At 44.6% G+C, this 26,553-nt stretch overlaps 1 protein-coding gene across 2 annotated transcripts; it reads right to left on the bottom strand.

Moving 5' to 3' along the window:
• Nucleotides 1-139: 139 nt before the first annotated feature.
• On the bottom strand, nucleotides 140-26,553 carry NAA25 (N-alpha-acetyltransferase 25, NatB auxiliary subunit). Of its 2 annotated transcripts, none has more exons than XM_005524297.3 (24): nucleotides 26,454-26,553; nucleotides 23,616-23,701; nucleotides 22,511-22,649; nucleotides 20,785-20,903; nucleotides 19,094-19,168; nucleotides 18,175-18,282; nucleotides 17,703-17,781; nucleotides 17,114-17,225; nucleotides 16,210-16,299; nucleotides 15,719-15,888; nucleotides 14,847-14,959; nucleotides 12,524-12,731; nucleotides 11,987-12,073; nucleotides 10,945-11,125; nucleotides 10,297-10,396; nucleotides 6,637-6,788; nucleotides 6,005-6,130; nucleotides 5,517-5,760; nucleotides 5,214-5,337; nucleotides 4,770-4,835; nucleotides 4,237-4,334; nucleotides 3,912-4,022; nucleotides 3,356-3,502; nucleotides 140-3,229 (listed from the first exon to the last, which is right to left on the bottom strand). In XM_005524297.3, the coding sequence occupies exons 1-24, from the start codon at nucleotides 26,509-26,511 to the stop codon at nucleotides 3,107-3,109; spliced, it is 2,916 nt and encodes a 971-aa protein (XP_005524354.1). In that variant the 5' UTR covers nucleotides 26,512-26,553; the 3' UTR covers nucleotides 140-3,106. The 2 variants fall into 2 exon arrangements, with proteins under 2 accessions (XP_005524354.1, XP_087920922.1); XM_088064796.1 differs by lacking the exon at nucleotides 26,454-26,553 and adding an exon at nucleotides 24,765-26,218.

Consider the following 26,553-nt stretch of genomic DNA (forward strand, 5'->3'; position numbering starts at 1 on the left):
TTCCGTCCTTCCTCTGTAGGGTCTGCTTGTCCTGCACCAGCATAATCTGGTTTCAGCACGGGATTTACAGAGACAGTGCAGACGAGCATTTTGATCCCATCCAGACCATCCAGGCAGAAAAATGAGGCAGCAATACTGATTTGTAACGAAACTGACTTTTATATAAATTATAAACCCATCCAGTTTAAAGCAGTTCAGTTGCAGTTGTGTCACTTAAGTCCGTAGAAGGCTGAGGCGTACATATCTCCTACAGTCATAAATTAACAATAATCAAGGAAGAGAAAGTTCAGATAAGGCTGCAAATACAACAAAAAAAATCCCTAAGTTTACTAACCATTAAAATAAAGTCATGATTATCAAGGATTGCAAAATATAAATGCAATTTTTTAACAGTTAAAAAGTACAAAAATGATGGACAACACAAACAAGCATTGTACAGTTTGTCCTGTGTGTAGACAAAGCAGGGTAGGAGATTTCCAACCTTTATCTACATCAGACACCAATTTTAAGCCGAGTGGAGTTGAGGAAATCTGTAAAAGGATCGTGGCTCATGATCCCAGTAGTATAAAAGCAGTATTTTTCAGTCTGTAAACAGTAGTCTTGGTAGCTTCTTCTAGGTATGTTTTTCAATTCATCACCCAAAGAAAATCCGAAACAAACAAAAACAAATCCTAAGAGTGGAAAAAAGAGGAACAGCAGCAATGGATTATAGTTTGAATTTCTTACCAGGTCCGTGTGGGACATATTCTGGAGGGGAAATGCTCTTTTGTAAGAAATATATAATATATTTAACTGTACACAATTTATAGGGGGAGAGAAATCCTCCCTCAACCAAGCCCCCAGTCAGTCAGTACAGAGTCATTTTTGTACACTGTTTCCTCCTAGAGAAACTACAACTTGGGAAGAGACGGCCTCTGCTTTTAGAAACCACCGAGTAATCCAAAAGTTCTGTGTGTGACAAGGTCATTCCCTGAGGCTGGAAGTGGAAAGAGAACAGCAGCTGGCACTGAGAACAGTCAGTATTCCCTGTGCTGGAAGTGAGCGAGCCATGGTTCCACCCTGTCCCAGCCTCTGCCTCAGATGACACAAGTCCCCCCCACAGTTTCAGTTCCGCTTTCAAGGGATGCAGGAAACCTTTTTTTAACCCAGCTTCTGCTTGCAGGCACACAGGAGGATTTTAAATGCTTGGTTCTCCTAATCTTAAACCTCACCTACACCGTCAGCGTTGCTTATTGACACGACTGAGTTCAACCTGGTGTAGCAGCAGTGGAAGGAAACACCAGCCTGGATCTGCCCTGGGACTGTCCCCTGTGTCACCTTTGCTGTGTTTGTGCAAAGCCCTCTGGAATTAGAGGGAAGGGGACAGCAGCAGTGCCACTGTACCCCCTGACTGAGAAGGGCAGTGCCCATTTCTGGCTCCGGGCTGCTCTGAACTGCCCCACAGCACTGGGGTGGTTTTCACTCACCCTACACACCTGACAGCATCACCTTCAGTCACCAGCCCTGCTTTAATTTAAGGAGCACACCATTCTTTCAAAAATGACATTTCTACACAACTTGACAGTTCTGTTTGGTTTTTTTCTTTTTTTCTTTTTTCCCAGCCAAAGTATTACTATAAAACAGACTTAACACATTTTGGTATTCCTCCAGCCCAGAGCACTTACCAGACATTTTGATTCAACCATCAGGACATCCTTTACAATCTGACAACCTGCAGACATTCTTCCTCTTTCCCTTCCAGGATGGGGCAAAACCAAACTAAATCCAGCAAGAGCAGCTATGGGACTTTTTTTTTTTTTTTTTTAATACAGGGGATTTATTAAAAAAATACTCTCATTAACATTCTAGCATTACTAACAAAACAGAGGAGATGACAAAGGCAGTCAAGCTCTCTTCAAACTTTAAACCTAGACTCGGATACTGCGGTTCTAAACCAGGAGATGAGGAATCTGTTTGGTCTGACCTGTCCCTTGTATTGCAGGTACATAAACTGGTTTTTTGCCTATCAATTTTAGGCTGCATTGCTTTTTGAACATAAAAAAACCCAGCAGAAACGCAGATTCTGTGGGAGCAGATGATATGGTCACACTTTCTAACAGAAAGCTTCATGAGCCAGTGCTTGGATAATCAAAGTTCAACTGCAAAAAGCAAGCGCACAGGTACAAAAAGGATCTCGGCCTCAGACCACAGCGGAAGCAAAAGTTACCTCTGCCAACTTAAAACCAAAGCCAATAGGATTCCATTTCTATTAAAATATTGAAGTCTTAAAGTTTCAGTAATCTAAATACACTTTTTAAAAGTCATGACGTTGCTGTTTGACATTAAACTGACATGATACCAGCGCAGTGTCACACTTCACTGCAGCCATTATTTACAAGGTCTCATTTTGTCTTTTTTTTTTTTGCTGAAACACACATTCCCATTCACATTCCCATTCCCTTCTCTCTCTCTGAAGTTTGCTCCTCATCACATTTGCAGTTTTCCCGAGTTGTGCACAGACACCTCCTCCCTCCCGCTCTCTCCTGGAGGATCCTGCCCCAGCTCCGGATGATTCCCAGCCCACCACGGAGGCCTCACCTCTCCCTGATGGACCAACACATGGAATTCTGTCAGCAGGACCAGGTGGTTTGCAGACAAAACAGGCAGCTCCAAGCCGGGCTCAGTTCATCAGAGGCGGCTGAATGAGGACATCTACAATTCCTGCATTTCTAAGGCAAGGCCTATACAAAAATTATAAACACTGTATGGTGATGAAAATATCCTTGGAGATAGATGCTTTACACTGGATTGCTATTGCTGCTTCTAAAGACCATCTCCAGCTGGTTCTAGAGATCAAAAGGGAAGAAAGTGAATTTTCTCCTGTTGCAATATGTTTATGAACATGTATAAAAAGTGGTCAAACCCTAGGAAGGGTCCCTGCTTCTTTTATGTACAATAATTTAAATCAGCTCAATACATCTGTAATACCTAAAAAAAATCGTTTCATGATTTAAAGTCCTTCATGCATTATGAGGAAGTTCTGGATTAAAGTGATGGTAGGGTGGATGTTGCTTCTGTCTGGGACTCTGGTATCACTCCCTTGTGGAGTCTGTCAGTGATGCATTGCTCAAATCTTTAGTTTTTTAATGGTATCGAGTCTCTTTTTCAGCAGCTCTCCAACTTCCTGAACTGAGTGATGGTAACTGCTCTGGACCTTCCCTTGCACAGTCTTTGTAAACTTTCTTTCTTCCTGCAAAGTGCAAAAGAGAAATCACTCACTCCACAGCAACTGTTTAAATCCTCCCCTTTTATACTTTCTCCAACATCTCAAACACCAAAAAGAAATTCCTGAGTGTTTGCATGGGGAATCTCTTACCTGTAAAAGCAGAGTATCCTTGAGGGACAGCTCTTCAAGTTTTAGTGCAGTCAGAATGATTTCAAGCCCTTTGATATGATCTATTACATTGGAAGTTAATGTCTGGAGTTCAGTTACATAATCCAGGAAATGGGTAAATACAGGTGGCTATAAAAACAAACACAGGTCTTGAATTTATAAATACATATTAATGTCCATTTTATATAACTCACTTTGTCATATATAAATCTCTTCTTCCCACCAGTGCTAAGCTATAATTTATCTACCCAGATAAACACTCCCAGCTGACAAGTTTACTGTGGTGCATTGCAGGCAGGAAGGTCAATGACACTCTAAACTGTATTTCTCATTTAAAAACCATCACATGATGTCACAAATATGACACAGCATTGATTTTAAACAGCAAAAATTAGCCTCAAGTAATCATTACCCACATCAACCTCCACAAGTTCATGAAAACCAGCTCATGTTCATGTTATCTATCCTGATTTTTCTTTCAGTATAAATAAGCTGTGATTAGGGGTGGGGGAAGAGAGAAAAAAAATATTGTTTGTACCATTGCTACACTGCTTTCTTTTTTTTTCTTCTTCTTTTTTTGCAGGTTGGATTTAAAAGGTCGGAGGACACTGTCACAGTAACTCGATACCCACAGGGCAATGGAGATCGTCTGGAAGAAAGGTAAAAATATGTTCTAAGTTGCATTTACAGGAGGCCTCTGATTTCAGTGTTCCTGGTAAAACTCAGCATGATTAAAATAAGCAACAAAATCTCTCTTGAGTTTTCATGAGTGAGTGAGATCAAACTTTCACTGTGTTTCAGTCCCAACATTTCTACTCCACAGTACTCCAAATTTTCTAGTTTCCAAAGGAAAAAAAAAATACCTCAACAAAGAAGACTAAGTTTTCTAACAGGTTTGGATGAGTTTTCAAGGTGCCATCTCTGACTTCAATCAAATCACCTTTACATTTATTGAACAAATCTGAAAAGAAAAAAGAAAATCCTTACTTGAGGATGAAGATCACCTTAAATGTGCGTTTTCTGTACACCAGGTATGTGAGTGTAGCGTGCAGAACTGTCAGGGCACTGACCACTGAGATAATGAGTCCTTTCCATCTCCTCTGAGTTCTGGCTCATTACAAACATTTCCACACCCCCAATGAGCCCCCCCCCCGACCCAAGCACCAGGAGAAGGAGCTGCCCAGGCTGGGAGATAAATGCACTGAAGGGCACAGCAGGTTCTGAGCATGCAGCAGCTCCAGCACACAAGCCAAGGGCAATCCCAGCCTTGTTCTCAAGCTTTCACAGGGCCTGCAGATGCATCATCACAGCCCATCCCTGCAGACACTCCACAGCCATCCTCAGACAGCCAGGAAGCTCTGCCTTAGTGTCTGCTCTTGAGTTACCATTTATTTACCTGTCAGTCGTTCTACTAAAGACTTGAAACTATTCCCTATTCTTTCCTGGATTTCTGCTGAGTCTTCTAGGAAAAAAAAAAAAAAAAAAAAAAAAAAAAGAAAAAATTATAAGTTATAAACTTCTGTTATTTTCGGCTTCCAGAAAACCAAGAGTCATTTAAATGCAATTTAGTGTCAGTACTCAAAGGTAAATGCAACTGCTTTCAAAGAGCAGCCAGTATTACAGCACCATATACTGTAGAAAAATGAAGACTTACATAAAACATTAAATAAAGGCACTGGATCTCAGATAATTTAGCATCAGACAGAAAATTTACACACAAGTAACAGTTTTGAGTCCACATCCTCCAACGCCCAGCAGCCTTCAGACTAAACAGAGACATGTGGCTCCCTCCCACCATGCACCACAGCAATGTGGTCAAACCCCTGCCCCAAACACTTACCTAAGCCATTGGTATCTAGTTCATAAATATCACTAACAAGATAAAACAAGCTAGTCTGGCACTGACAGCTGCCATTGCTGAAGAAGCCAGCCATTCGGGTAGGAGGAGGGCCAAGGACAGGATACTAGGCAAGAAGCAAAGAAAAAGATAAAGGTGTTGCAGCTTTTCCTCATCCCACCCAGTGCCTGGCACATCTCCAGTCAGTCACACACCACAAACCCAGGGGCAGTTAAGTGCACTCTGCAGCCTGCACGATGCATTCCACGGTCAACATTTGGGGGAGAGCTTTTGCTTAACCGGTACCTGGATTTTTTGTTCTAAAAACTTCTTCCCCGAATCCACCGCCGCTTCCAGCTGCTGCAGCAGGGCTCGGATTGTGTCAATCTTGGATGAGACACCGTTCTCTGCAGTCTTTTCAGAATTCTTTGGTTGGATGGTGTGACCGAGAGTTGGGAGTCCGCTCACCAGCCTCAACGTTAAAGACCGGATTCGCAACCACAGAGTTTCCTCCTCCAGGGAGAGCTTCCGATGCTCCTCAGAAATGTCCCTGGAGAAAGGCACCAAAGCCCTTAAGGCAAACGCTCCAGACATAAAAGCCTACCCAAAGCTCCCCAGTTCTGTATGACAAGGAATGAGCGGTCAGAAATTCAGAAAACTTTCAAGCTAGAAGGGCAGCACTGCCAGATGTGGTGGGTGGTGCTTAAGGCAGCCAGCCCAAGGAACACTGAGATATGGGAATTGCCCTGGAAGGATTTCTTTGCTATGTGTGAATTGAGGATATTTCTACTCACCTGTCCTTTGGATCCCAGCTAAACAAGACTGTCAGGTCTCTGTTGTCACGCAGATCTTTCCATGGGATGTCATCCTCCTCTGGGCTCAGACTCATGGACTTTATACTTTCTTCTAAACTGGTTGATCTGTAGGTAAGAACAAGCAGCACCAAATCAAACATCTGATCACTGCAAAGGGAAAACAGCTCACTAACAGAGCATGTTCTGTGCACTGCTGAGCTCTTCCCTCTGTCAGGAATGTGACACACACGGCACTGGCAAGGATGTGAAGGGACAGCAAAATCAGAATCACAGAACCCTGAAAGCTGGAAAAATCCTTTAAGATCACCAAGTCCAACCATCAATGCAGCATCACCAGCATGGTCACCACTAAACCAAGGCTTCAGTGCCCTCCCACATTTTCTGAATATTTTCAGGCATGGTGACTCCACTGCTTCCCTGGGCAGCCTATTCCAATACCCGATAACCCTTTCCATGAAGGAATTTTTTAAAAACCTTTTAAACCTGAGACCATTAAAAGCAGAAAGAAACTTCAGGGGCAGAGCTGCAGCTCTGAGGTTCCTGCAGGTTCAACTCCCCAAGGCCTCTCTTGGCCCACTCCCAGTTTTCCCCATGGCAGGAGCTGTACTCACATATTTGCTTCAAGTAAGAGGTCCAACAACATCCTCTCGGTGCGAACCTGCGCGAAGTGAAGGGAAGAGTTCAGCCTGTTCCTGAACGCGATGAATTCCGGGATCTTCTCGAACGCCCCGTACTTGTAGGCTTGGATGATGTATTCTGAGGTCTGCAACACAACACACAGCAGCTCTCGTTAGGGACTTCCCAAATTAGGAACAACCAACAAGGTCACTGCGTTTCTGTGGTTTTTATGAGCCCAGAGGTGCAAGACCTGGTGGATTCTCAATTCCTGGGAGGAGTTTGCACTTCTGCTTCTCCAAGTCACCCGAGCAGTTTTGCTACTTTAAATTGGGAATGCTCCATGGCAGTGAGGTTTAACAACCAAACCAACACTAAACACGTTGTCACCACAATGAAAAACGCTTCACAGAGAAGAAATGCTTTTGGAAGGCTCTTTTTCCTTTCCTTTTCCTTTTAGATGCATGATTGAAATCATTAAATCATCATTTCATCATGAAAAATAATTCCATGCAAAAGAAATATAGCCCAGATTTTCTGGAACTGACTTGGATGTGCACCACGTATTACCACAACATAGATCTTAAAAAAATAAAAATTACTCACACATTTTTGGTTTCTCTTTTTTATTAGAGTTTTGAATACAGTATCACATAGTGTGTACATGGCACAACACAAACACCACAGGAAACTCTCGGGGTCCATGGGATATTTTGCTTTCTCTCTGATGAAATGCAGCAATACAAGGCAGGCAGCCAATATTTCACTTCAGTCCAAGCAATCTCCAAAAAAAGAGATTTTTATGATGAAGGAGCCCCAGACAAGCAGTGTTTCAATGAAAATGTCTGTTGACACAGAGTGAACTATTTCTGCTCCCAGTGATAGCTGAGTTTTTACATCAGAATTACTCCACAACTGAGAAATTCTGGCAAATCAACTATTTTCTTCTGAACAAGGTTATGAACTACACTGAAGATGAGAGGCATCAGAAAAGGCTTCTGCTTAACTGAATTCTATACGGTCCTAACTGACTCCACCTGTCTGGAAGGCTCTGAGAGACCAGAAGGCAACACTCACAGATCCAAAACACCATTTTTTTTTCCTCTCCGAACCAAGAAATGTCCTCTAGGGAGTTATCCTTATTTTTTCTCCCCCTAAGTAATTTGGTTATTTGCACTGAATGAAAAAAATATGCCAAATATTCAACAACATACCCTCTGATCAACAGCCTTGCAGAGGTGACTGTCAGGGACTGGGCTATGGGCTCTAATTCAACTGCATCCACGTGGTTTTTAAATCCCCCCAGGACACGCTGGAGTGGTTTGCCTGCAGTATCTGGAGAGATTAAAGATGGATGGACACAAGAAAATTAGAGAGATTACTGGTGATTCTGCATAGCTGAAGGAGGACTATCTCGAGGAGGATAAAGTTGCCTTTTTGTTTTGGCCAAATATAGCAATGCTGCCTTCTCTCTCCTCCCTGTCCTTGGCATCCTCTCCCAGAGCAGGAATAGTGGCAGGATTGCACAGCATCCTACGTGGCTGTTACTCATGGGATCACTCTGACACAGGATTCACGTCAGGCTGGGAAGTTCAGCAAGTCAGGAGAATTTTGGATTTATCCAAAGCAAGAAGTCTGATTCAGGAGCTCTATTTTTATGCCAGACTTACATCCCACACTTCCTGCACCAGGCAGAGTCCCACACACAGCTCTGTGCTGTGACATTCCAGCTATCTCAGCAACAACCTAGGAAGGAGCAGGCAGCACCAGAAATCTGTAAAAGGGGAACTTTTAAAGGACAGGCCTCCCTTTAACACTGCAGATGTGGTTTCTGGGGCTTGAGTGGGAGCTGCTCCAAGCACCCTGAGCATAAAGGGGCAGCCCCAGCAGAACCACAGGAACTGGGAGCAGATGCTGACCTTACGAGATGCTTTATGGCAAGGAATCCTTCCTCAGCCCCACTCTCGCCACACCATCGTCCCCAGGGAACAGCACCCTGAACTGAGCCTTCACCTCCTGCCATTCCTGGCTGTAACAACAGCTTTTGAGGCATTTCCCATCAAAAGGATATTCAGGAGACAACCACTGGGAGTGTCCAGAGCACAGGAGAGATTTGGAGACCTGAGAGCAACATCAGCTCCTTTGGCTGCAACACCATTTCCAAGATATGATGTGGGTGGTTCCAGAGTCCCATCCTCATCTTGTCACATGAGGAATTCTGTCCTCCTGCTGCACCACTTCTGGCCTCTTGAAATCCCAACATTTTAAGGTGTAGCAGCAAGGCAATACCTTTTTTGGGATTTCTGGAACACGAGTTGTGTTCTCCTGCCAACAAGCACCTGGAATGCAGCCATCACCATCCAGGTTGAGGCGCCGAGCCACTGGAGACATCCAGCTCTCCTCAGCCACAAGGAATATCATTCATGCCACAGAGAATAACCTGCTCCCAAGGGAACCACACCTCAATTTCTTCAGATTGTTTTCCATGGAAAGATGATTTCTTGATGCTTTACAACACAGTGTTCCCAAGCAGAGGAATAACATCCAGAAGTTTTTTCAGTTCACTTTTCCACCTGGTGCCCAGCAGTCGTGGGTTTCATTCAGACAGTTGGTTCCAGGGACGTTTTGCATTAACATCCACCAAACGGCTTTTAAACAAGACTGAAAAGCTACACCTCAATAAAAAAACCAGGTGAATCCAGCTCTGGATCCAGGGCTTCACTCCCAGGAATCCGAAGCCTCTTAGCAAGTAGGAAAAAAAATGAGCAGCTGAGGGATGCAGAGCAGAGTGAGCTCCCATCCCACTGAATAATCCATGTGCATCCCTCAGGAAAATCTCCGTGTCAGACACAGCTCACAGGAACTCAGCACCTACACTCCAGGCACAGGGAAATGGCAATGGGAATCCTGTACCCAGGAACCAGCTGGGCTGCCAACAGAGCAAGCTGCTGCTTCTGAGTGGATTCTGTGTGAGAATCTTTGCTGCTCAGTACAGACAATTCCCATGTTTTTGTCTATTGCTGGGATAGTGGGAAAGCAGATTGTGGCACTGCACAGCCTCTGGAGCCAACTTAGCCAAGTGGCTGACTGGCAGATTTACAACTGGATTGCACCTTTGTTTCTTAGGAAGTAAAAATAATCTTCTTCATCTACCTCTTAACAGTGTCCAGGGTGTGAAATACAAATACACAGGATATATTCTGATTCCTCAGAATGGGACGGTCCCTTTCAAGTGAAGTTCACCCCTCACCATCCACTGAAAACACACAGCTCCAGTGATTGTAACATAAAGGATTCCTCATGTGCTTTGTAACTTTCCAAAATGCCAGATTTATGACACCAGCACTTATTTCCACAAGACATTCCACTTCTATTCTTGCATAAAATCACGAGCATTAATTTAAAAGCAATCATACCTGTTTTAAGAGGAGCATTAAAACTTAAAGGAAGCTGAAGCAAAACCTCATGTAATAGTAACTCACAAATCCTTGCAGTAGAAAATGCAGCTTGAGACAACCTTTGCTACAAAGCTGCACCTACTACTGCTCTTTGTTAGGTTTTAAACCCCTACATTTGCACAAGCCCTGCACAGGGCTTCTCCAAGACACTTTGCTGTGTTACAAGATCGTGGTGGGGGGAGGTTTCTTTCAACTTACATCTTTCTGGTTGGAGTGGAAAAACCTGAGTGCAAAGTTGCAGGATTGGGAAGCAGCAGCGTAGTGGCCCAGGGAGCCGGCGTAGCGCGTCAGGAGATAACTGCAACAAACAGCACCAGGCAAACGTCAGCCACTGCCCAGGGAGGCAGCTGCACAGGAGACATCTGGACATTTAACAGCATTAACAGCCTTGATGGGCAAGTTCAGGCTTTTAGTGGAATGAATTCTCAATTTTTTAAAAGTGGTATGTGAGGGCTTGGAGTTCTTTTTTTCACCTTAAGGGTGCAAGAGCTGCTCAGTGAGAGACCCCCAAACACACCAGCCAAGGGCTTTGGGTGTGTTGGCTTTCACTGGTGCTCCCAAGCTGGAACAATAAGCTCTGACTGGCAGACAGCCAGCCATTTCACCAATTTCCTTCAGATTAATTAATACTCTAAAAAAATCCAACACAGATCAAAATCACACGGAGAAGACACTCCATAAAAAGGAGGAGCGTGCTGTGGGTGTGCCTCCCAAAAGTCCCAGAACACTTTTGCACAACAGCACGTGAAAATGTGTCAATCTGCTGAATTCTGGGTGGCAAAGGAAGCTGAAGCTGTCAGGATGGGGGTTGAGCAGGACTGATTATTCTCAGTATGTACCACCCACCCGATGGTGTCGTGCTGGATGTGCTTGGCGTCGAGGCTGGAGTAGAGCTCCGAGACGGGTTCAAAGGCGCCGAGCCGGCAGTAGATCCGGATGAGCAGCAGCTTAAACTGAGCATTGGAGGGACTGTGAGACAGCCCTTCCTCCAGGAGAGTCAGGCACTGCCACACGGCCGCCTCTTCACCTGGTGACAGACACAGCACGGGCAGGTGTGAGCAGGGACAGGCACAATTCCCTCTCCCCACGTTACGCAACGCTCAGAGCGCTGCCAGGGATTGCACTCTGCAGATGGCCCAACCTAACACCTGCTCCAGCACTCCAGCTGCTCCCTGAGGGAATGCTGGGGGAATAATCCCTCCCAGGGAATAGCCAGCTCACATCTGCACAGAGCACACTGCAGGAAAAGTGACTTTCCCTGATGAATCCTGGGCTGCTTGGGAATTCCAGCTTGCACATTGCAAAAGAGCCAAGAATTCGAGAGCCCACATCCACTTTCCTGCCAGAAAGCTGACCACGGATTTACTCATGTTAAAGACTAAATCTTCCTTGGGAAGGACAAGGGTCTAACAGATAACAACACAGAAGGGCAGGAATGTACACATGGACACCCAGCACTGGACACTGTGGGATTAAGAGACTAACATAGGGAAGGAGCAGGGGTGGAGTACAGGCAGATTTATTTCAGGGAACAGGTCCCAGCAAGTCTAGAAACAAGGAATCCAAAAGGCAGAGTATGTCAGGAAGAGAAAGGAACACTCTCTAAACACTTCTGGTATCAGAAAGGAGTTGTCAGCAGAACTCATGCAAAGGGAGAGAAAAAAGGAATTAATCAGAAAAATTAAATCTGTTTAGAGGTTGGTGAGATTCAGGATAAACACCAGCTGATCAGAGGGACTCCTGAAATACCTCATATAACAAAAATAAAACAACCCAGAAAGCCCCAGGCCTCACAAGCCAGGCCAGGCACTCACTGGCCACAGGGACAGTCTCCCTTTCCCAACCTCCCACAGAGATATCAGTGCAAGGTACAATTTTGGGAACGTACCTTCCAGCCACAGATCAAGCAGCAGGTGAACTGCAAGCAGGCAGTAATAATCTGAAAACTGCAATTCAGTTTTCAAACAAGATTTCCCTAAAAAGAGGAAAAAAACCCCAGTTACCCTTGAATTACTAACAGTGCTGCCAGCTGATCTCACAGTCAGGGTTACTGAGAGAGAGAACCAGTTTAATTTATAAAATCAGAATTGTCTTAAAATCCAAACAACTTTACACATCACTGAATGGCCTTTGGGGCACTTCAAACATTGACATCTGCTGCAAGAAGAAATGACTCCCTCAGCTGCAAGATTTACAAGTTAATAACTCCTAACCACAAATGTGTCCTATGCACTTCAGTGAGAAAACCTGGCATTGCTTTAAAGCCAGCAAAGGACAAACAGACCACCTAAACTCCCAGGAAAACCTCATTTATCTTTAAGAAACATGGCTGAAAAGAAAAAAAAATAAAAGGAGTCACAGTTCAGAGAAGGTGAAGGGTAGAATCAGAAAGGAGAAAGCCAAGTTTTCATCAGATTTTCCTCACCAAACTCCAACCCGTGGCGGTATCTCAGCATCAGCTCCCGCACCACTGCCAGCTTCTGCTTCTTCTCCATGCTGTGGTAGATCCCCAGCAGCCTGGAGAGCTGCACCACACACAGGTGCTGCTGCAGGGCCTTGATGTCACCCGGCAGAGCCACCTCGTTCTCGGCCGCCGCCGCCAGCGGGATCACGTCCAGCAGCTGCCGGATGAACTGCAAGAGAAACCACGGTGGCAAAGGCTGCAGGGCTGCACCAAATGGGGAGGAAGCATCAATTCCCCCCTCCAATCAAACCAAAAAAAAAAAAAAAAAAAGCAAGGTGGAAGTATCCATGTTGATGTCACACAACCTGTGGATCAAGAGCAGCCTTCGAGATTTATTTATTTTTTGTGTAGCTCAGTTTTTTTTTAATTGCTAGCGGTTTTATTAAGTTTCATCAAACAGATGCAGGGAAGAAGAATCAGGGGCAGGTTTCCAATTCATTGATACACCAGGGAGTTCAAGCACCTGTTAACACTCATGGTAATAAGAGATGCAATTAAAATAATTAGTTACTGACAGGCTTCTCAGCACACTTCCAGGCAATGATGGCTTTGCACTGTTACATTTTCCCTCAGCTCTGAAGTAATGTGCAGCACTCAGTGAGGTCATCAACTCTGATTAATGACTTCTTTTTGGAATTAAGCTGTAAGAAAAGCAGCTTCTCATTGTTTAGTCTTAATGGGAGACAAAAGACTCCTCACAACACACAGGGCTGGGCAGCAGCTTCTTGCTCGAAAACCCAACATTGTCTGCAAACTTAAATCTGAGTTAAAGCCAATGAATTTGGTTTTACTACACTTGGTATTGACACAGAAGAACTGCATCAAATGCAAGCCCGAGGCAAAAAGCTCAAGAGCAGCAAGAACAACGCACACCAATTCCAGTTTTCCCAAAGAATTTGATGAATGCTGTGTTGACAGATCTTTTCAATTTGAAACTCTGCCAAGCTGAGCAAGGTCAACCACACCATTGGTTCTGCCCTCCAATTTTACACCTCTAGGAAGTCAAGGTTGGTGTCATGACCATTATTTCTGGGCTATCTCACGTGTCAGCGGCCCAGCAAGATCGCGATCTCAGCTACTGAAGTGGAAAACTCATCAGCACTTCAGCACCATGAAACCTCCCCAGCTCCTCGTGTCCTTGACCAAGTTAAACTGCTGCAGGTGCTGCTTCAGGGAGAGCCAGAAAACCACCCAATACATCAGTTTGACACAATATGTATTCCAGAATATAGTCAGTAAATCAGCAGCAGTTTTAAGGCCAGACAAAAAATTTCAAAGTCAGACTCATGGTTTTACAAACACTGTGACAAAACTGGAGTCTGAACTATTATTAAATGTAATTTTCCACTCCTGGTTTTGAATTTGTTTTCTGCAAAGTTAGGATGAAACCTCTTCAGTACATTATGGCTCCCTTGCAATGGAATCACCATTTCCAGGACTAGGAGTTCAATATCCTGCTGGCCACATCTCTTGCCAGTGGGCTAAAACCACACCTTTAAATGTAAAACATCAGCAACAGCCAGCCCTGCCACAGCCCCTGCTCCCATCAGCAGTGGGACTGAGGGAAGAGCTTGCATCAGGAATCAAAAAATACTTTTGTGCGTTTTGAGAACCTCACTACCTACACTTTGTTTACCAACATTTTATCCCCAGGCTCTGGCTGATCCCGGATTCTCGGCCCTCCCCAGTGCTGATCCCTGGACACAATGGCTCAGACAAACACTGGGGTGAGTGACAGAATTCCCAGCTGTTGAAATCACTCTGGGCTGTTCATGACTCTGCACAAATGGGCTTTTCAGAGAAACTCTTTTCCAGAGAGTTGTTTCAGAAAGAGATTCTGGAAAAAACTGCCATAGGTGCCTCCACAACCCCTGGATTGGGGTCAAAGTGTCCCTTCTTTGGCACTGCCAGAGCCATGCAAAGCATCTGTGACATCCCTGCGGGAGATCAGGGGGCAGTTTCTTCCCATTAAACAGAAACTTTGAGCTCAAAGCACCCTGACACCTTGAAAAATGGGAATAAAAATGCCCAAGGAATACCAGATCTGAGACTCTGCACGATCAAACTTAGCTTTAAACCTCCAGTAAAAATCCTCTGAAACTTCTCAAGTGTTCAGATGTTCATGATATTTCCTACAGCACAAAGAGTTCTCTGAATTTCAAGCAGAAAGTAAAAATTTTATGTTTCCAGTCTTTTAATATGATCCATGGGTATTTGAAGATAAAGGGGCCAGAATGGAAACAACCACTGCAGTTCCTGCCACCACTTCTTGATATTTCCTTACCTTTGTGTACTGGCTGGGTGGGAGGAGATCCACAAACACTTTGAGATCAGTAAAACAGCAGGGCTTGTCCCCAAATTTTTTGAAGTACTGGAACATTAGTTCTTCTGGATCACCTAGGAAAAAAGGCAGGTCACCTTTTTAACACCCTCCAGTAGAAGTGGAATCTGTAAAATCACTATGAGAAATCTTTGTTCATGCTTTCTTTCCACCCCCCTTCAGGATTACAGAGCGATTTAGAATACAGAGAGCTGCACTACTGCAGATTTTAACAGAGGCTCAATGTCTCTGGTAACCAAGGACACATTAAAAAAAGCCCAAGAGCTTCATTCAAGCTCCTTTAGCAGATAAGAGCTCAGCAATCCAGGCAGGCACACACAACCTCTGCTTATCTCACCACGGCTTCTTTTGGGATGGGAAAACAAAAGGAATTAGGAAATGGCACAGATGTTGCTCTAATCACACTCCCTTTCATTGATTCCCTAAATGCCATTTTGTGATGCAGTTTTTTAAAAAGCAAAACCTGGCCTTGCTGCCATAAAAACTTAAATCAAAACCCACTCTGAGATTTCAATGTTAACAGCAAGACTTTCCATCAGGAATCCAGTGTCAGTGACTGAATGCTCCTAAATCCCTGAGGCCCTTTTGAAAACCTCCCTGCTGGCTTTTCCAAGCTCTGCAGTACTCTGGAAATATAATCTGGAAATACCTGCCTTTCTTCAAAGTTCATCTTCCAACGCTTTTAAAATTCTTTACATACAGAACAGTTATTTTTTCCTAATGAAGAATCCATTTAACTCAGTGATTTAGCAGACAGTTTCTGCTCTCTCTCCCTCTCTCCATGGATGAATTCCTCACTCAGGAGGGGCTCTTACCCAGTTTGTACTCATCATTGCAGCCCCTGTGTCGCAGGCGCCTGATCAGCTCCAGTTTGGCCAAGTATGGTCCCCGCAGTGGCCGGGAGCTCTTGGACTCCTCTGTTATCCTCTCCTCGATGAAGTTCACAGCCTGCTCGATGGAGCAGTGCACCTCCCCTTCCAGAGAGCTGCAACCACACAGACAAAAGGTTCTTGGAGAGTTCCCACTGATAACACACGCTCAGCACACTCCCAGGACAGGGAAACGATGGATTCTCCAACTCGGTCATCACAGAAAACATGAGCTGGAAGAGTTCTATAATGTACAATTTCCATAAACTATTCCCAGCCTCCAGATTAAAGCAGAAAAAACACACAAAAACAAAGCAGGGAACACACATCATTTGGGTTCTGACATCAAGAAGTCACTCTAATATTGATCATATGAACCCAAACAGTTTGCTACAGCACAAAGGGAAAACAAATCCACAGTAAAATTCTCAACTTACTGCTCTTCCTCTGCTGGAGGCGTCCAGGATTCATCAATGAGTTGAAACACTGAATCAAAGTAAGTTATATAAAACTGCCAATCATCTGAGCTGAAACAAAAATCAGGCACAGGACAAAGTTTAGGGAATTGCCAAAATAGTTAACAGCTAAAACTACATTTCTTGCCAAAGCTGAATTGAGGAATAACACATAATCATATTACAGAAAAAAACCCAACTGTAATCATGAAATTGTTTCCCGTTGAAATGGTCTCAGATCTTAGGAACATCATCATCCTGAATTTCTGGAAACTTATTAAGCAAAATCATTTCAATTCAAAACTGAGGCAAGCTATGAACTCTCCTTCTAAAATCCACATTCCAGTCAGAGCTCAGCAACATCCTCTCAAAACGTGAAGGCAGAAGTTTCTCTTCTCCATTTAACTTATGTCTAAGATGAGAGTACAGCTAAATTCAAAAGCAAATACCACATCTCTCCTGACAGTTCTGAGACAGATTTGATCCCACTGGAATGTTCTGTCTCCTGATACATCTGTTCCAAGCATGCATTTCCCACAAGGAAGTCTGGCCAAATGGGAGAAATCTAGATGTAGAAAATTTAATGTAAAATCATGGACAGGATGAGAACTGCAAAGTCAGAGCTAGACAGCTAGCACAGAATTTAGAAATAAGGAGGTAAACAACCTTTTATTGCATTGATGTGCTGCTAAATTCTGCCTGAAAAAAAGCAGCAACTCCAGTCCTGACCCTGACTCTCCCTGTGACCTTCACCACGCCTAGCTTTGGAGAACCTTCCCGATAATTTTCCTATTTTAACCACAAAAGCCACCAAACAAGGCCATTCCCAAACAAGTAGGGATTTTTGTTCCATCTTTTTTGCAGGACTGCAGGAATCCTCTCTCACTTTTTGAGCAGCAGCCTCCGGGCCAGCGCGTTGCACTCGGGCCACCTGTGCAGCTTCTTGTACATGGCCATGCACTTGTTCTCCCGGCTCTGCAGCTCACTCGTCAGCTTCTCTGCAGCAAAAACACATGGAAAGCTCAGCTCATCCCTGCATTTCTTCCCTGTTCCCTGCTTAAACCTTCTTATTCCAGCCCAGCACCAAAACACCAGGTCTAACGCAGCAGCAGCCCGCAGAAAGATTTCCCATGGAAACCTTCACATCCCAATTCCAAGATTTTAATCTTCACTTGAACTCCTCTAAAATGCAGATATTGAAGACTTCTCAGTTTTGAAGATGGCAGCTACAACCAAGAACATGATCCCAATTTACCACTGCAAAGCCCAGACCGGAATAGTGTTTAAATATCATCAACAAAGTAGGTAAAAACAGGTTGCAAAAACACCTCCAGGGTTTACACTGAGGTTAAAACTGGTGTTAAGTCAGGCTCCCTTAATTATTTTTCCTTTTTTGAAACAGTGGAGAAGTCTGAAACAAAGGGGACCTGATACATATTCTCCACACAACTCTGATTTATTAAAGAATAAATTACCTCCAAGTTTTCCCCTCACAACATCTAAGGCTTCCTTGTATTTCTCCAAACGTTCCAGGATCATGTAGTACAGTTCCACCTTAAAAGAAAGATTAGACTGCAATGAAATTTGCCAGGAAGATCACATCCAGGTGTGCCAAAAGAGAAACTAGGGGATACCAGGCCTGCAAAGCTATCTTTAGTATCCCAAAGGGTGCAATACTCAGATTTAGGTCTTTTCCATTCTTAGTCCTCAGTTTTTTCTTGGGGCCTCCCAAAGAGCAAAGCACTTTCATCAGTCAAATCAAACACTACAAATTGGCTCAGCCACAGGATTCTGAGGCTCTCCTAACCCCCTGCTTTTGGTTTTCCTTCTGTCCCCTACATTTATATTTAATTCCAAAACATTGTTGATTATTTTAAGTTTTCCAAGGTAATCGAGTTCCCTCAACAGTGCATTCCTTGTCTCAACAAAGTTCAAACCAAGCCTTACTTCAGCCTCAGCTTCAATCTTGTCCTCTTTCACCATTTTTTCCACCATTCTCTCAGCAAGTGGCAAAAACATCGTCTTGGAGAGGTTTTCATCCTGTGCTGAGATAGACTGAGGAAGAGAGGGGTTATCGTAACAGCTCAGCAGCTTTCTGTCATGTCCCACCCACTGCTCTTTTCACTTTGGAAGAGGAAAAAAAACAAAACCAAGGTGCTCCAGTCCCCCCCAGCCACCTGTTGGGAGCTGCCATCTGTGACCTGAGAGTGCAACTGCTCTGGGAAAAAGCAGCAATAAAATTGGTACTACACAAAAAATCTCATTTTTGATCAGCTCAACCAGAGCCTTGCACCTCTGAGCCCACAAACCTCGCGGTAAAAACATGGAGCCAGAACACTTTTGTGTTTTAAACAGTACAGGATTTTAGAGAATGTGATTAAAGCCCTCCAAGCTTATTTTTGTTTGATTTTGTGTGTGATTAGTGCCCAAATGTGCTGCCTCAACCAGCAGCAGCACAGCTGATCTGTGCCTATTCCTGCAGACTTGCTGCTAATTCCAGAGCTCTCATTTATTCCCTCCAAGAGCTTTCATAACCTCATTAGAGAGGCACAATTCTGACTGAGAAACTGTAGAGAGTTGAGGATTTATTCATTATCTCTGCCAAAACAACAGGTGGATATTAGTGCAGATCAGAGAATAATTCAAGTTGTATAAGAGCTGTAAGGCAACAGTTAAATTGGATTATAAACACACCTCAGCATTTATTTTGGACCACAACAATAATGCTGCTTAAGAAGGGCTCAGTCTTTCTCCCAGCATCACAAAGAAACAGCTCAAACACAGATTTTACCCAAAGCCATCATGTTTTCCCTCAGAACATTTCTGCAGCAGCACTGGCACTGCGGCAAGCCAACACTGCACACACCTGCATGATCAGGCTCATCACGGACCAAAAATAATACGGATTTTTGGGAACAATCTTATAAAGTGCCATTCCAGCCTGAAAAACAGAAGACACAAGTTTCACCATTCCTGAAATAGATTTATTTCTAAGATCTCGTGATGGGCAGTGGACAACACGGGATTTGCACATGGGAGGACTTTTCCCCACCCGCAAGCTCTTCCCTCCTAAAGCACATCCCTGAGGAAAACAGAGGGTGGAAATGTTTCCAGGGACTTTGTGTGGGTCTGACAAGGAACAGCAGCGAGTGCTGATTGCCTACACAGATGACAGCTTTAGCTGGAAGTGGTAACTCCAGGAGGAAGCAGATTTTTTTCTTTGGGAATTGGGGAATATCCAGGGCTGAAGGACACAGCAAACTCATACCTGCCTCGACACTCACTTCACACCCACTGAGACCCCAAATTTAGGGGCACCTCCACGTGCAAAGCAGGGGGAGCAAAGGTTGACCAGAGAACTTGGTTGAACCAAAGCAGAGCCCCAAGAATTCACAATTTTCCCAATCTCATTAACAGCTATTCCCATATTTCCCTCACAGTGCCTGTATGTCAACAAAGGACTTTTACACCTACAAAATTTCAAGAAACTACACATAACAGTCCACCACCACAGCTGGACTTTTGTGCCAATTCCCTGACTGCAGCTGGCATTTTCCAGGATTTTCAGCTGGAACACCCCAGAGCACAGGACACTGGGGTTTATTTTCATTCCCTAATCAGGCATCATCCACACACTCCTTGCATCTCCCTGAATCCAAAAGCTCAGGGCAAGATCCCACTCTGACAATGTGATATTGATATGATGATTTGATTCAATTGATATTGAAAATGATAATTTAATGAGATCCACATTTTTATGTCACTTCAGACATACAAAAGGTCACATAAATGTTAATTATTGTTATCTGTGGCATTTTCTCCACTCACGACCGTGATCTGTCACATCTAAAGTCTGGGCTGTGTCATGAGGTTTCTCATTTCAGGTACACCAGTAACTCCTTATTTAAGCCAAACCTGTGCAAAAATTCAAGTCACAGCAGGAGCAAGAGGGAGTTCAGCACTTATTTCTTGGCTCTCTGTGCTTTTTTACACAGAAGAGTGAGCACACAGGCATTGAAAATCATCTTCCATTTACAGGCATTCTCCAGGCACCTCATTTGGAAGGGATGAAAACAAAACCAACCAGTGTGACACTGTGCTGCCAACTGAGAGGGGATATTTCAAGAGCTTTTTAGTTTTCCTTCATGGAATGACACCAATACAAGTTGTATTTTAGATGCTCACGTAAGAGCACGGGGAGGATTTATCTTCCTAAGGTTAACAGAGAACTAAGGTCAGAATCAAGTGTGAAAATGTGGATCAGAAGCTCTTCCTAAATGTGTCTATTCCAGAATTCCTTTATTTTGTACTGTCAGTACAAAACCACAGAGGAGTAAAAGACAAAGCTTTAAGCAAACAAAATTTTTGTCTTTAGACAACTCACCTCCAAAAAATGAGGTTTAAACCTCTCCATAAAAACCTACCAAGAATTTAACTTCTGCATTAACCCAGCTCAGCATTTTTGGAGGATTACTCATAACAGGTAAATGAGAGTAGAAGAGAAAAATACATTTTAATTTAAATACATTTAGCCAGAACACAAATTGTTGGTCATACCTGTTGCATCTTCTTGTACTCTCCAACCCTGGCATAGGCCATGAAGAGGTGGGAGTGATACTCTTCACTGTTGGGGACCTTCTTCACAGCTGCCTCATAAAGTTTAGTCACCAGCTCGGCTAAACCAAAACCAGATGCTAGAGTTAAGACCAATTTGGGAACATTTTAAAGCACAGCTCCTTAAAGAGCACCAGGGATGCTCTGAACAGCAACTATTTGCACCCATCAGCCCCAAATATGTTGCTCTGTCCCCCAGGCACTGCAAACATCAGGCAAAGGAGGAAAGTGCTTAAAAAAACTCCAAACAAACCTCAAATCAAACTAGAGTTCAACAGCAGCAACTGAACTGTTCAGGAGAATTTTAGGTCTACTTTTAAAGTAAGTTTGTCTATTTTTGAGCATTAAACTGAATGAGGGTTTCTCCTGTTGGCAGAACGACTTCTCCATGTGAATTATGTATCAAACACTTTCTGAGCCTAACAGCAAATTAATTATTCTTATCACAGGTTTACTCATATTAATCATATCCTGCTATTTCCCAATTGCCTGTATCAGTATTCTGAACAATTATTACACACTATACTTTTTAATAACAGGTCTATCATGACAAAATACTTCTGATAGGACAATATGCAAAACTCTCTCACATTTTCATATTAATTCATATTAATTTAATAAAAATTCCTTCCATATTCTTTTTTCTTATACAAAAAATTGTAGCTCAGAAATAGAACAGCAAATGTAAGTTGCCTTTCACACAGCTTATACATCCCTGACACAGATACAGAAAACATCTAATTACAATTTCCTTGCAGGACCAAAAGTGGAAGAGCCTCACACGCACCAGTTCCTGAGTTACAAACCTGAAAGTTACAAAGCTCAGCTTAATGGAACAATTAATTAATTGTTAACAATCTTGCCATTCACACGAGTTTATGCTGAACTCAAAAATACACAAAAAATATTGGTTTTCCTCAACAAATGATGCTTTAACTCCACAAACACACACAAAGAGATCAACTGGGAGAACATAAGCAATTGCTCTTTTGCAGACGGATGCAAACAGCCTTTTCTGAAGCTGTTTCACCCCTTGATCGTTTCTCCAGCAGTAAATTTTGGTGGTACCACCCACCAAGCTCCACAATAAACATTGGTTCCACCACACCACACTCCCCAAGAAGCCCCAGAAACAACAACTGTTCAAGATGCAGAAAAGCAGGATAGGAGGTCTGGCATCTCTCTGAAAAGCACAGGAAACCTTCCTCCATCACTGATGATTCAGTATTTTTGAAAATACAAATCACTACGAAGAACCTGACAAAGCTGATGTGGCCAAACTGGGAGGTCAGGATCTCACTCCCGCTCTTCACCAGTTTCCTGAGGCCTGAACCCCTCACCCTGTGGGATTTGTCATCTCTGTCACTCTACTGACAACAAATTCCAGTAGTTTCATTAACAAAAGTGAACACTCAGGCTGCTGGATCATTACCAACACTTCCTTTAGGACTTGCTATACAATTGTGCTTGTAAGAAGCCTGAATGATGATTTTTTTTTTGCTTTATGAAGATCACTACATCACTACAACAGCCATCACTTCAATTCTGAACCTCTTAACAGTCTCTCACATACACAAATCCTGGATTTTACATGTTTCCCACCAAACTGTGGGGCACAAACCTTCTGGAAGAACACAAACAGAGATTTTTGGGAGAGGAACAAACTCACGTCTGTGCATTTCCCGGTAGAGAATGGTCAGTGCTTGCAAGGAATTATCATCTGTGGGTTCAAGTGCTGCTACTTCTTGTGCCAGGGCATAGGCTTCATCCTGCTTGCCAGTCCTCTGCAAGCCAATGGCCTTCAGCACCTGTGGACACAACACAGGCAGCTCTCAGAGACAATCTGCATCTGGAAGCCCTCTCACTCCTGCTGGGAACCACCTCATTCCCTCTGCAGAACTCCAGGTTTTATTAAGCATTTAATTCATGTGGCTGGAGAGGAAAACTCCCAAATGCAACAGCATCAAAGAAGGGATCTGACTTCTTAATAAATGTTGAGGTTGCCCCAAGGCAGCACCACATGGTTTTCTCTACCTGCAGGCTGCAAACGGACCTGTGCTGCCAATTTTCCTTAGTTTTCTTTCACTGACTGGCCAGAGAGAAGTGACAGAAACAAGATTCAGGTCAATGACACTTGCTGCAGTTTGGGAAGCTTTCAAAATGTAGAAGTGGAGTGAACTGCAGAGGGAAACCCCCAGGGAAATGAGAAAAGCAGAAAGAGAGTCACACATTTGGGAAAGGAACAGAACTCCCTTCCCTCAACCGGGGCACAGCAAGGAAGGTGGTGAACAAGCAGAAGAGCAAATGCCTCCAAGATCATGGAATGCTTTGGGCAAGAAGGGACCGTAAAATCATCCAGCTCCACACCCTGCCAAAGGCAGGGACATCTCCCATGGACCAAGCTGCTCCAAACTGGCCACAAACAATTCCAGGGATGGGGCATCCACAGCTTCTCTGGGGAACCTGTTCACCTCGTAATGTTTTCCTCAGACATTTCCTCCCAAGGAGATGTTCTGATCCCAACCCCAGGGCTCCACGAGACATTTCTAAAGCCCAGCCCATGTGCCAAGGTCACCTGGAGTGGTGCTGACAATCAGCCCAGGTAGAACCAACACTCCTGTCCTTACCAGGGCGTCTGTACAAGTTTTTGGGCAAACAAGACACAGGTGAGCTGGAGCAGAGATATTCCAGAGGGCTCAGAAATCACTGTGGAAGCTCCCAGAGAAAGGGGCAGTGGAACACCCTGAGACTGGGTGCCCCCCAGTCCCACTCACCTTGGCACAGTGAAGGTCCTTGTGCTTTTTGAGCAGTTTATCTGCTTGCTGGATTGCCATTTTATTATTGCCATTATCGAGATAATCTGCAGAGGAAGAGCACACACAAAATCACACCAGAACACCAAGACCATTCTGGAAAGGCACCTCCAATTTCACCACAGAGCATCTGCTGTCACACCAGCAACACAAACCACATTTTCCCTGTGCAGTTCCTCCTAAGCCAAACATTCAGGAAACTGTCATTTCAGGGATGAGGGATTCATCTCGTTGTACTGGTTTTAGTCATTCAAACAAACAAGCTTTTGTAATTACTCCACACAGATCATTACAGCAACAAAAGAGACCCATAATAGAGAGGATTCTGCAGCAACAGCTCTTTGCTGGCAGTGCAGCTCCAGTGCTTTTGCAGAAAAAGTAGAAATTAATTTGGTGTGTCTTTGGGAGACTTTAAAGGACTTCTAACAGGCAGGAGGTTAGAAACCAAACACACACACACTCCAGCAAAGTGGGAAACACTTGTCCACACCATCCATACCTCGGGCAGAGAAAACCTGTCCCCCTGGAGTACCTTGACCCTGCCACCAGACTGGTTTTGAAGACACAACTGTGAAGCATCAATATTTCCTAGGGGGATATCCCACTATCCAGTGAAACTCCAGCTGCAGAAAACCCATCTCCAGACCCTTTTCTCCCTTTTTAGCTCGGAATCACAGTTTTCAAATTGATCTTTATGTTATCACACGATTACAAACAAGCAGTTTTAGACCAGGACATGATCCCTACGTGTTCCCCTTCCTTCAAAAATTCCTCCCTCCTCACCAAACCCAGCTCTGCTGCCCCTCACGTGCCAGGGGGAGGAAGGGGCTGCTCACACTGCTCTGGCCTCTTTCCTCAGTTAACTGCAATTACATCACACACATTTTCCTCATCAAACCTGTCGTTCCCATTATGAGCCAGAACTCTTTTACTGAGAGGTGACCCTTGGCAATCCTCAGCACAAACTGTGCACCTATTCTGATTTACAGATTTATATTCAACAGCTTCCACGTTTGCTCCCGTGGCCAGGTGGATATTTAAAGCAGAGTTAATTGGGCTCCTGAGCCCATCCACAGCAAAACTCTCACAAGGCAGCCTTTCCACACTCACCAAAATAAACTTTGTTGCATGAAATCCAGTTTGAGCCACAAGACACTGTCTTTCTTCACTGGGTATTTCAACTTTAAAAAAAAAAACCCCTCAGTGTCACCTTTAACATTAAAACTTTGGGGATTTCTCAGTGAAGAGGTTTCAAAGGTGTGGAACAGCACATCAGAGGCTTCCTGCTTTAAGGCTCTGTCACCCAGTTTAGTGACACACAAATTATCCCCCACACTGAGCTGTCTGACTGGGATTAACAGCTGTGCCAAAAACATCTCAGCTTTGGGTGTCCCAAAGTAAATCAAATAACCCCCAAACCTCCTTAAAACCACAGCAGAACGAAGAGATTGTATTTTCCTAACAAAACGGGTTGTTGGAAGTCAGTGCAGCTTCCACAGGAAATGAAGCTAAAGGAAAATAAACTTCAGCCTACGTTAGTTCATAGGTGGGGATGTTCAAAGGCTGGAAATGCAACACCTGAACCTTCAGGTGAAGGGAGAACAAGTCAAGATCAAAGATAACCAGAGCTGTCGAGGAATCCTGGGGAACCACGGCACAAACCCAGGCACACGTTGAAATCCAGAGGCAGATCCTGGACCTCACCCTGCAGCTCCCCAGCTGCTGATGTGGGGAAGTTGTGTGTTTATCACACGCTTCATTTCGGCTTCTGCAGCACCACAGCCTGAGATCAAACCTTGCACTGCAGAGAATCCTTTCCAGAAGGAGCAGAAAGGAATTTTAAAGCTCTCCACAAAATGAACGCGGTGAGATGCTCAGCATCATCTGCTTCGGTATCAGCTCAATTTACCCGGATTTTTCTGTTTATACCATTTCTTACACAGGTTATGACAAAAATAACTGCACATCAATGAAACTGCCAATCACAGCACGGATGGGAAACTAAGGGACAAAACCTCAAAATCGTTACATAAAGACAAACTGCAACGAACTTGAACACTTCTAATGGAACAAAATCATCTTCTTCCCTTTCCCTGGAACCCATCACGGATTCAGCCTATACTGCACCATCCCTCTGCCCCAGCAAAGGACATCCCAAAGCACCTCCAGCCCCAAACCAGGGCAGCTCTCCGCGTCTCTAGGGAGAGGTTTTTATTCCTGCTGAAAAAGTTAGGGACGTTTTCCTCAATCTTTATCAAATCTTCAGTTTTAAGGACGAAACGATACCGTAGCCCGGGGAAGCGTTTTCCTTTTCTTTCGCCGAATTTGCATAGAGCCAAGCTTTGCCTACAACATCCGAAGCAACCCCAAGAGCACAGGCTACCCTCGGGAATACCGGGGGACACAACAACACCGGACAATTCCTACCGACACCGTCCCCTTCTACTTCTCTCCTGCCTCCCAATTAATTCCCCCAACAGCGTCACCGCTCCGTGCCACAACATCCAACACAACTCCGGGGCATCCGCGGCTGCTCCTTCGGGGATGAATCCACTCCCGGCTCCTCCGCAGCAGCGCACAAAGCTCCGGCCGGGGTCACCTCGGCTGCGAGCGGCGCCGGCCGCGCTCCCCGCCTCAGGCCGAGGGGGCACCCCCGGGGCACGGCGGGACCCCGGCCCGGCCGGGCGGGCGCCGCAGCCCCGCAGCCCCCGCGGGGCCGGGAGCGCGGGAGGGTGTCGGGGGGGCTCGGCGGAGCCGCGGCGGCGGCGGGCCCGGGGCGGGGGCGCGGCGGGTCCGTACCGTAGATGGGCCGCAGGCGGCGGTCGTTGGGGTCCTGCACATGGCCCCGCGCCGCCATGATGAGAGCGCAGAACGCAGCGCGCAGCCGCGGCCGGGGGCG

Source organism: Pseudopodoces humilis, chromosome 20 (genome assembly GCF_049639895.1).
Source record: "Pseudopodoces humilis isolate 2021_Gansu_Grassland_sample_001 chromosome 20, ASM4963989v1, whole genome shotgun sequence".
Lineage (NCBI taxonomy): Eukaryota > Metazoa > Chordata > Aves > Passeriformes > Paridae > Pseudopodoces > Pseudopodoces humilis.